The sequence below is a fragment of the Crinia signifera genome, chromosome 1 (assembly GCF_055691185.1).
Source record: "Crinia signifera chromosome 1, ASM5569118v1, whole genome shotgun sequence".
In the NCBI taxonomy this organism is placed as follows: Eukaryota; Metazoa; Chordata; class Amphibia; order Anura; family Myobatrachidae; genus Crinia; species Crinia signifera.
In genome coordinates, this window is record NC_139217.1 from 17844166 (window position 1) to 17856327 (window position 12162).

At 46.5% G+C, this 12162-nt stretch overlaps 1 protein-coding gene across 1 annotated transcript in view; it reads right to left on the bottom strand.

Annotated features, from left to right (window-relative positions):
* Positions 1-218: 218 nt before the first annotated feature.
* The window catches only part of LOC146009443 (vomeronasal type-2 receptor 26-like), a 59898-nt gene continuing 47954 nt past the window's right edge, over positions 219-12162 (bottom strand). Inside the window, exons 7-8 of the mRNA XM_083150115.1 lie at positions 3258-3381; positions 219-1126 (exon numbers count right to left, since the gene is read on the bottom strand). Of these exons, the coding sequence (XP_083006241.1) occupies positions 219-1126; positions 3258-3381 (1032 nt within the window). The remainder of the gene's footprint in view (positions 1127-3257; positions 3382-12162) is intronic.

The following is a 12162-nucleotide window of genomic DNA, read 5'->3' on the forward strand; positions in this document are numbered from 1 at the left end:
TGAGAATCAGATCTTTTAAAACTAGAGAAAATTCCAAAAGGCCACCTTCTATTCAATGCAGGACATATAATTCCAGGGTATACTTCATTGAACACCTCTTTTTATTTTGAACAGGTAGATTTAAAACTATATAAGAGAATATCGAACTGTATTTTGTGTCTAGCAAGCAGTTATACATTTTCACTACAAGACTATGTAGTAGCAGATGAGATTACAGTCTAGGAGACACTTTTCACCAACAGGTGTCTCTTAGTGTTCATCTCTGGTCTCAGGAGAATGTTGTAGCATTTAGGAAAAAATATACAGCTCAGTATTCCGATACCTGATACTAATATAGCAAACACCTCTACAGTGACCACGTGTTTCCCCTTACTGCTCAGATAGGCTGGGATGGCACAGATCCACACACTGCAGAACACCAGCATGCTGAAGGTGATGTACTTGGCCTCATTATAGATATCCGGTAATGTCCTCACCATGAAAGCAAGACCAAAGCTCAGAGCTGCCAGGAGTCCCATGTAACCCAACATGACATAAAAGGACAGCAAAGAACCCTCATTACATTGTATTATTATTATCCCAGGATATGTGTTCCTGTCATACTCTTGAAAAGGAGGAGACACCAACAACCAAACAGCACTTGTGAGAACTTGGACAGATGAGCAGATCAACACTATAGAATTTGGCAATCTAACACCTAGCCATTTTCTCCAGATGCTTCCAGGTCTGGTGGCTTTGAAAGCGATGCAAACCATTATAGACTTGGCCAGTACAGAAGATACAGCCACAGTGAATAGAATTCCAAAGGATATTTGGCGTAGCATGCAGGTGATGTCCACTGGGCGGCCGATGAACAGGTGCACACAGAGTAGGCTCAGCTTGAGGGAGATGAGAAGAATGAAGCTGAGGTTTCTGTTATTGGCTTTTACTATGGGAGAGTCCCGGAAGAAAACAAATATTCCAAATATAAATATAGTTAAGTTAAAACACAGGATAGATATTGAAGAAAAAACTACAGCTAATGTGTCTGTCTTGTATGATAGAAACACTATTATTCTGGGCACACACTGGTCTTTATACTCATTGGGCCATTCATCATCCGGACACTTCTGGCAGTTCTCACTGTCTAAAAAATAAATGAAAAATCATTGTCGTAAAAACTCATAGAATCATGTGATTGCAGATAAGAACCACTTTGGCCCATATGATCTGCCCTTTATCCTTTATGGAACCTCAACCCTATTTGAACCTTTATTTCTTTTTTTTAAGGATATTCATATTCCTATCTGGAGGATAGTTAAATTCCTCTACTGTATGAGCCTCTACATATCTAATCAGAGGATATTCCACTTATTCTCTACCCTTTCTGGAAAGTAATTTTAACTCAAATTACCCCTAAACTTAAAGTCTTTCTCCATGTGTTCTACTACATCTTTCCCTTTGATGAATGTCTTTCTAGCCTTTTTTTGAGACCCAAGTGCATGATTTTTGAATTTTTTACATTATACCATAGTTGCCATGTTTTTAGCCAATTCTCAAGTTTTCCTAGATCACCAGTCATTTGTTTTAACCCTCCTGATGTGTACGATATTAGTACAATGTCCTGTACTGTCTTAAATTTTCAATAAAAAGTTGCATAGTTTGTTCATACTGTAGAATGAGACAGGATGTATTGGGAAATCCACCCTTTAACCTGAACTTCTAAAAGTTAAATTATGGGGTCCTCCGTATTGTTATCTGCCCCTTACTTTTTAAAAATCATCAGGTGGTAAAAAAAAAAAAAAACGCTACTTACAACTTCTGTAAGGAGTTATTGGGGGAATAGGGAGGGGTAAATTTGTTTTATTATTTTGCCACTTATATTTTTGCAAAAATATTTAAGTCAAATGAACTATCAATTGAATGTGGCTTTACCCCCCCTCCCTTCTTTTTCATTAGTAAGAGTCTAGTGCTTGTTCTGGAAATATGGGGGGCCACTATGCAATTTTTCACAGTATTGCCAGCACCAGGACTGGGTTAAGAGTCCAGGGCTTTTTTCACTGAAATAATGGGGATCCCCACATTGGTTAAGCTTTGTGGGGAGGGTAGGTCATGCACTTTTTCTGTTTTTTAACTCTTTCACTACTTTGACACAGATAAGCAATGCAGAATCGTAAGTATCATGCTGCTCAGGGGAACTCCTATTTCATAATTGTATTTTAGTCAAAGGTTGCCTAATTTTTGGGTGTATCTGAGCTTGGCATAGGGTGTATGTTACTGTATTTGCAACAGCGGCGTAACTATAGCACCGCAGCCCCCGCCACCGCGCGGGGGGCGCTGTGCATGTGGGGGTGCCGGGGGCTGCGGTGCTATAGTTAAACCCCCCTCAATCCCCCGCAGACTTACCTATCGCGCTGGTCCCGGCAGCTCCGTTCTTCTGCTGAGGACCACCATAAAATGGCCGCCCCCATATAGCACACAGTTTTCTGAAACTGTCTGCTGTATGGGGGCGGCCATTTCTGGTGGTCCTCAGCAGAAGAACGGAGCCCCCGGGACCAGCGCGATAGGTAAGGCTGTGGTGGATTGAGGGGGGTTTGCATGGGTGGCGGGGTAGGGGTGCTTGGCGGGGCGGTGACGCCCCCCCCCCCTTCCCTAATGGCAGGGGGGTGCCCAAAACGTAGCTACGCCACTGATTTGCAACAATATTTAATTTAATGCTTGTACAAATGGCTAAACTCAGCCATGTTTGATGACTCGTACAAGCACGATTCTTAGTAAATGTACACAATAGAGCTGGGTCTTTGGCTCTGCATCAAGCCACAAATATTTATGGCAAAGACAAAAACTTTGTGTGTTATACTTTGTCAAAGTTATAAATCCATGGAGCAGATCTTATTGCAGTGTATCCATCCTTTATGGTGACACTTGATTAAGGACATTCATAGACAATAACTCTTGTATACAGATGTACCAATCAATTGTTCCAAATTAACTTTCATTCTACAAAAATGTAGGACATTGGCTGAATTTGAGGGTTGCACAACTGTAAATGACCAAATCGGTCAAATATATCCACAACATTTCCCTCGACACATGGACACATATGTAGAGACTCAAATATAGAATCTCTGTATAAAGTCCTTCCTAATCAAAGGAGTCTATTAAATGCACCACTTGCACCAAATTTGAAGATAACCACATTTATAAATAACATCACCTATACGTCTCTATACACTGAACACAGAGATGCTGAAGACAAAGTTATATGAGATGATTACCAGACACATTGGATATCTCCCCCTCTGAGCACGGGATACAGTCATAGCAGCAGGTGTGGGAGCCTTTCCTCAATGCCCGTCTGGTTCCTGGGAGACAGACTCCAGTACACAAACCTCGGGGAACCTGGGAGATCAAAACATTAAAACTATTACCAAAAATTTGCTAATTTAATTTGTATTTGTAAACATTTGGACTTTGTTATCTTCTGGGCAATGTCTGATTTTAACCCTTTGTGTATCAAGTGAATTTGTCAAAATAAGTTTAAAAACATAAATACTTTTAATCATCAGAATGACCTGTAGGGGGACATTTACTAAAATGGATTCGTAGAAAAAAGGTGTATTCGTAGGGAGAAATACACTTTTTTTTACGAATTTGTATTTTCGGGTTTTTCTATCCCCCAAAATACAACAATTCGTAGTCCTAGGGATGGAATATACGTATTTGTATTTACAAATACGAATGTCTACACCATCGTTAGGATACGACAGAAATCACCATTCAAAAGAATGGTGGTTCCTGATTTACTAAGCAGCCGTAAAGAAAATACGGCTGCATTTGTCCACGAAAATACGGCAGAAAAATAGAACACCATTTTCCTGTCGTATTTGCGTTTTAGCCTGCACGGATCAGTCAGATCCGTGCAGGCTGCGGTGTAAAAATAAATAAATAAATAAACGGCATGGGGTCCCCCCCCCACAGCCGAAACCAGCACCAGGCTGACAGAGCCTGGAGCCGGTAATTAAAAATCAGGGAACCCGACAAATAGGGGTTCCCCGATTTTTAACAACCAGCCCCAGGCTCCTGCTTTGGGGCTGGTTCCCAAAATACGGGGGACAAAATGACTAGGGGTCCCCCGTATTTTAAGAACCAGCCCCAGGCAAAACCAGCCAGCAGGGTAATGCCACAGCCGGGGGGAGACTTTTTATACAAGTCCCCCCGGCCAAAGCATTCATCCCTACTGACCAGTCAGCCTGGCCAGGGGCCCTGGGGGAGTGGGGACCCCCCCAATGAAGGGGTCCCACCCCTCCAGGACTTACCTGACCAGGCTGAAGCCTGGTACTGTCCCCGATGCCCCTGGGTGGTGGGCACCGGGCTGATTCAAGTGTAAAAAAAAGATTAAACTATTGTTTTTTACTGTGGCACTACAAGTGCCAGCAAGCTGGGACTTGGAGAACCACAAGTCCCAGCCTGCTGGGCATTAAAGGGCCTGCTGGCACTTGTAGTTCCACAGTTAAAAAAATAGTACAATAAACACACTGACACAATGAAAATAAAAGTTTAATACATACATTACACACATACTGTAACTTACCTTTCTTGATCCCGTAGGTAGCCATCTGTCCTGGTGTCCGGTGTCCTGTGTCGTCCTCCAGGTCCATGTCGGCGGTCCGTGTTGTCCTCCAGGTCCATGGCGGTGTCCGGGTCCGAAGAAATCCATGTTGGAGCTGTGGAAGGAAATCCTACTCACCTGGTCCTGTGCTGAAGAAGTCTTGTCTTGGTCCGACGTAGTCCAGGTAATCTTCATGCTGTCGCCGGTCCCCGCACTGTCCGCATCGCACTGAGGAGAGCTGCTGAGATATTTCATACTCGGCGCCTCTCCTCAGGATGATTTCTATTGGCCGCCTAGCGGCCAATCAGGAGCCGACTTTCTTGGCTCCTGATTGGCCGCTGGGCGCCCAATAGAAATCATCCTGAGGAGAGGCGCCGAGTATCAAATATCTCAGCATCTCTCCTCAGTGCGATGCGGACAGTGCGGGGACCGGCGACAGCATGAAGATTACCTGGATTACGGCGGACCAAGACAAGACTTCTTCAGCACAGGACCAGGTGAGTAGGATTTCCTTCCACAGCTCCAACATGGATTTCTTCGGACCCGGACACCGCCATGGACCTGGAGGACGACACGGACCGACGACATGGACCTGGAGGACGACACAGACCGCCGACATGGACCTGGAGGACGACACAGGACACCAGACACCAGGACAGAGAGCTACCTACGGGATCAAGAAAGGTAAGTATCAGTATGTGTGTAATGTATGTATTAAACTTTTATTTTCATTGTGTCAGTGTGCTTATTGTACTATTTTTTTAACTGTGGAACTACAAGTGCCAGTGGGCCCTTTAATGCCCAGCAGGCTGGGACTTGTGGTTCTCCAAGTCCCAGCTTGCTGGGGAGGCTTGCTGGCACTTGTAGTGCCACAGTAAAAAACAATAGTTTAATCTTTTTTTTACACTTGAATCAGCCCGGTGCCCACCGCCCAGGGGCATCGGGGACAGTACCAGGCTTCAGCCTGGTCAGATAAGTCCTGGAGGGGGGGGACCCCTTCATTGGGGGGTCCCCACTCCCCCAGGGCCCCTGGCCAGGCTGACTGGTCAGTAGGGATGAATGCTTTGGGCGGGGGGACTTGTATAAAAAGTCTCCCCCCGGCCGTGGCATTACCCGGATGGCTGGTTTTGCCTGGGGCTGGTTATTAAAATACGGGGGACCCCTAGTCATTTTGTCCCCTGTATTTTGGGAACCAGCCCCAGAGCAGGAGCCTGGGGCTGGTTGTTAAAAATCGGGGAACCCCTATTTGTCGGGTTCCCTGATTTTTAAATTACCGGCTCCAGGCTCTGTCAGCCTGGTGCTGGTTTCCCCCACGCCGTTTTTTTTTAATATTTATTTTATTTTTCTATTATTTTTTACACTCTGCAGCCTGCACGGATCTGACTGATCCGTGCAGACTGCTAAAAAAAATTGTATTAGCGGCCGTATATATGGCCAGCTAATACGAATTCCTACGACATCGGTGGGTTACAAAGCAGTCGTATATGACTGCTTTGTACATTCCCCTCCGGAACATGACTTTTCGTATTGGTATTTCCCCTACGACTGCATACGACTGTTTCAGTCGTATGCAGTCGTAGGGGAAATACCAATACGAAAAACTAGGTTTTTCATATTGGTAAATTTCCCCCGTAATGTTTACCTTACCTTACACAAAAAAATATTTGAATTTACAAATTTACATATGTAAGCGATGCTGCCACTTTTATTGGATATTTTGCGCATCTCTCACAGATGTTGGCACTCAAAGGGTTAAATAATACATTGCTCTAGAAAACATAAACTCTAATTAATGCAACAAATTAAATGCTTTATCTCTATGATGGAAGATATTGCAGCCCTCCAGGACACAGCTGTTGTTTAGTGCCTGGTTTCCCCTATTTCTGTCCACTTATCTCCCCTCCTTCTGAACATCATATTCTCCACATTTTGTGGAAGCAACCTCCTTCGCCACTCACTGACCAGGTTCCCCTCTGCAAACTCTTTCGTAGTACACACTGGAGGGGGGACAACTCAGCTAAAATAGAGCCAGTTTGTACAGGGGCCTTCAAAAAAATAGGGAAAGATGAAGTGCCACTTCCTCATAGTTCTGAAGCTGCTGCCACTAGTCATGACATAGACGACAAAATGCCATCAATGTCATCTAACAAGGCAAATGCCCAGTGTCAACGTAGAGGGCATGCAGAATCGATGCCAGAGTAAAATGACTCTAAAAAATAAATGTAAATCATTGGATGAGAAAGATATACTTGCCAATATGCCATTTATGACATGGAGTGGCAAGGAACGGCTAAGGCCATGGCCTACATGCATGACTAGTGGTTCAGCTTCACATGACAAAGTCCTGCCCTATAGAAAATTTAAGAGCATTAAACTATCATTGACAAAAACACAGCAAACAACTCTGCCTTCTAAAGACATTTTATCACAAATCCACATGGAAAGTCCAAGGGTGTCAGTGGTTGTGATGCCGGACCTTTCCATGACTGTACGGGAAGAGGTGGCTCCTTCCACCATTTACAGTACTCCCTCTGCATATGCTGGAAGGAACATCCACAGTCTAATTCCATATTTTAATAATGAAGGTGTCAATGTTGTACACCAAGAGGAGGATATTGATGTAGCTGGCACTGAGGAGGAAGTTGACGAGGAGGATGCTGAGTTGGTTTGCTTAAATGGGAAACAGTTGTTGTCCATGGGATTAAAAAGCTCATCATCAGGCCTAGGCAGAGGACCAATATATCCACCTCTTTGGTCTCAAGTTTTTTTTTTTTTTTATCCAAATCCAGATAACAAATGTATTGCCATGTGTAGCTTATGTAAGCTCCAATAAGGAGGGGTAAGGATCTTGACCACCTAGAGACATCCTCCCTTATACGTCACATGAATACCCTTCATAAATAATTGTTTAGTTCAGGAACTGTGGATAGGACCATCAGCAGTCCAGGGACACCTAAAACCCTTTTTCCTCCTGTTGTATCCAAGTGCCTGAAAAGCACACCAGCAACTCCCTCCTTGTCAATTTCCTCCTCAATCCAGATCAGTGGGGGTCCTGTAGGCGATGTCACCACCATGACTAACTCCTCTTCTACCTGCGATTCCTCCAGAGGATCCTGCAGTGCTATGCCTACTACTGCCACTGCTGCTGTTGCTGCTGGGAGTTTGTCATGATCCCAGAGGGGAAGTTGTTAGACCACTACATCTTTCACTAAACAATTGACCGTCCAACAGTCATTTGCCATGAGGACGAAGTATGACAGAGCGGATAACTGCGGCCTTGACAGCTATGTTGGTGATAGACGTGCGTCCAGTGTCCGCTGTCAGGGGAGTGGGATTTAGATTGTTGATGGAGGTATTGTGTCCCCGGTACCAAATCCTGTGCCATAGATGCAGCCACATTGGGCTTCAGGCACCACATGTGAGGGGACACAATTGGCGTGGACATCACTCCCTGAATGTGCAGGTGGTATGCAATGCCAACCTAAAAATACTCAGTGTGGCTGCAGGCTACCCACGGTACTGCCATGATGCCTATATTCTGCATCACTTAGCCCTCTGGGACCGATTCCAGTACCACCAAATGATGGAGGGCTGGCTACTTGTTAATTACATTTTAATATATCTGTTTGTCCAATATGTATAGTGCTACAATGTGTTCATTTACATACTAAACAATTATTACACTCCTGTGTAGTGTGCCAATGGTGTGTAAACTATACCCACAAATGTATCTAACCTCAATCACTTTTCAAGCTGATGTCAGTCTGGCTAAAATATGGGTATGCTTATCTTTAAAACCACTAATTACCAACAGTAGTGCATGTTTTTTGTTCTAAAGTGGCACTTTAGTGTGTAGTCTCTTCTGATATGTCCAATATATAGGTGTAATCAGTCCCTCTCCTTTACCAGACTTCTTTGAATATTGGTGTTGTCCCCCTTGCTCATGTAAACAACTGCACATTTGTTACAATATACTGTACTGACCTCAACTTTTATTTTAAGGTGACTCAGGATATGGGTGTCTCCCATGGCTCATGACACCTCTGCGTATCCCTGCACAGCACCGCTATAACGAAGCACACATTGCCACCCACAATGTTGTGGAACGCACCTTCGGGGTGCTGAAAAGTCATTTCAGGTGTTTGAACAGATCATCAGGTACGCTTGCTTTACCACCCAGCAAAAGTAGTGATGATTGTCCAGGCTTGCTGCATGTTACACACCATAGCCCTTTCCCAACCATGGCCCTTATTCTGAATCGTGCGGTACGGCCCGCGTGCGGCCGTACCGCCGATGTTTTCAGTCTGCACATGCGCAGAGGTCAATCTGCGCATGTGCAGCCCAATTCGCCGCAGACGTAGTTCGTCCGCCGCAAAGGGGGCGTATAGGGGCGTGAGGGGCTTCATACCCTCATTTCCCTATGCATACGCCCCGCGTTTCATGGGCGTTCCCATGCAAACGCGGGGCGTATGCATGCTAATGAGGGTATGACGCCAGTGATGGGGGCGGGAAGCTGACGTCGCCGGATGTCAGCTCTCAGCCCCCATACAAGCTATCACACGGACGATTGTCCGTGTGGTCTCAGCTTGCGGGACCTGGTGGGGCGTGCGGCCCTGCCTTCGATGGTCGCCGACCATCGAATGCAGGGGGCAGCTCCCACCATGGTGGAGGCGTACGCCCCACCATTTTCTTGCGGATCGCTAGCCGTCCGTGTACGGACGGCCGTGGCGATCCGTATCGTGGGCGGGGATTGGTTTGTGCGGCCGGAGCACCGTGTGCGGCTCCGGCCGCACAGATCTGAATAAGGGCCATAGTTATGTGGAGGATGGCAACGCAGCAGCCATGCAGGAAGCTGAAACTACCCAACCTATGGTAGCTAGTAGTACACAGAGGAGGGATCTGATGTGTAGGGAGATCATAACGAGTAATTTCTCAGGTAATTGCATTTCTAAACTATCTTACCATGTACCTTTTGTGTAAGTGTGTTGACATATCATAAACCATTTGCCATACATTATCACCAATATTTAGGGGAGTAGTCAGAGCCCAATGCAAGAACCTGCTTAACCTGAGTTGTCCCTTGGTAATGACATGCCGGTAAGTACATTTTTACAATACTGTATGGCAATTTTAAAAAATGACATAAAACACCAATATATTTTAACACCCTAACTGCACAGTACCATAGTGGATTACACTGTTTTAGGTTAATTACCCAAATCATTACGATGGAAAAAACCACAGACACATTTTACCGTAAAGGAATGTCTTTACTAATGTAAGAATTGCTTGTTTTGTGCAATTACTGCTCCATAAATTTTTACAAAAACATTATGATTTACAAAACTGTAGTATATCTTCACTTTCTCCAACTGCTCCTCCCCCCTCTCATCCCATACCTATCCTGACCACTCGCCCCCGCACCCCCACCCTCCCAATGACCCCCCCTCGCTTCTGCAATCCCAAAAACCTTATCCACATAAATACACAACCCACCCCCCCTCTTTCCTGTGCACTATGGAACGCCAGATCCATCTGCAACAAACTCCCTGCTATCCATGACCTATTCATCTCTAGAGCATTCCACCTCCTTGCTATCACCGAGACCTGGCTCTCCACCTCTGATTCTGTCTGTCCAGCTGCTCTCTCCCACGGGGGCCTCTCTTTCTCTCACACTCCCAGGCCTGACGGTCGCCAAGGTGGCGGTGTAGGTTTTCTCCTCTCAGCCTCATGCACCCACAGTGTCATTCACCCTGAACCCTCTCTCCTTTTCTCCTCCTTTGAGTCTCACTCTATCCGTCTATACTACCCCTACCACCTCCGTGTCGCTGCAATCTACCGCCCCCCTGGCCCTATCTCCAAATTTCTTGACAACTTCGCCGCCTGGCTTCCACACTTCCTCTCCTCCGACCTGCCATCTGTCATTCTTGGTGACTTTAACATCCCCTTGGATAACCCCGCTGATCCTGGCACCTCCAAACTCCTCTCTCTCTGCTCCTCTCTTGGCCTATCTCAGTGGACTACCTCTCCCACCCACATCCAAGGACACTCCCTCGATCTCGTCTTCTCTCGCTCTTTTTCCCTTACTGACTACACTATCTCGGCTTTTCCTCTTTCTGACCATCACCTCATCTCCTTCTCCCTCACTGCTTCCCCCTCTCCCATCCCCCCTCCCAAGCGCATTGTCTCACGGCATAACGTCAACACACTTGATCTTGCTGCCTTCTCAAACACGCTGTGTCCTCTTCTCGCCCCAATCGCCCTCATGTCCTGCCCGAAACTCGCTGCCTTCCTCTATAATGACACCCTATCTTCGGCATTGGACTCTGCCTGCCCTCCCTCCTCTATCCCCCTTCGATGCTCCAACCCCCAACCGTGGCACTCACCTATCACCCGATTCCTTAAAAAGTGCTCTCGCACTGCTGAGCGCTTCTGGAAGAAATCACGCTCCCTTGCGGATTATCTCCATTTCAAATTCATTCTTTCCTCCTTCAGCTCTGCCCTTGCTCTGGCAAAGGAATCCTACTTTAAGTCCCTCATCCTTTCCCAATCATCCAATCCCCGCAGGCTCTTCGCCACCTTCAACTCCTTGCTCTCCCCCCCTCCTCCAGCTCTTCCGTCCTCCATCGTAGCCGCTGATTTTGCTACCTACTTTTCAACCAAAATCTCCTCTCTCAGGACTGCCATCACTGCTGCCATGACCTCACCCTCTCCCTCCTCCCCTCCTACATCTCCACTCCCCTCCTTCCAACCCCTGTCCTCATTTTACCCCACCACTGCTGCTGAAGTCCACTCTATCCTTCAATCCGCTTCTCCCTCCTTCTGCCCGCTCGATCCTATCCCCTCCAATATTATCCGTCGTCTCAGTCCATCAGTCTGCTCTCACCTGGCTCACCTCTTTAATCTTTCCCTATCCTCTGGGATCTTCCCTTCCTCCTTCAAACACGCTCTTGTCTCCCCAATTCTCAAAAAAACAAATCTGGACCCCAACTCTCCATCCAACTACAGGCCCATCTCCCTCCTCCCTTTTGCCTCCAAACTCCTAGAACGTCTGACCTATAATCGTCTCCTAAGCCACCTTACTGCTAACTCCATTCTAGACCCCCTCCAATCCGGGTTCCGCCCTTTACATTCCACTGAAACTGCCCTGACCAAAGTCACTAACGATCTACTATCGGCTAAATCCAAAGGCCTCTTCTCTATCCTCATCCAGCTTGATCTGTCGGCTGCCTTTGACACTGTTGACCACCCTCTCCTGCTCAACACCCTCCGCTCCTTTGGCATCACTGGCACGGTCTTCTCCTGGTTCACCTCATACCTCTCCGATTGCTCCTTCTCCGTCTCCACTCCGAGCTCCTCCTCTCCTACTACCCCCCAGCCAGTCGGTGTTCCCCAAGGTTCAGTCCTTGGCCCTCTCCTCTTCTCCCTCTACACCACCTCTCTGGGCACCCTCATCAGCTCCTATGGTTGGTTTTCATTACCACCTTTATGCTGATGATACCCTAATCTATCTCTCCTCCCCCGACTTATCCCCATCACTCCTGTCCAAGGTCTCCGAATGCCTCACGGCC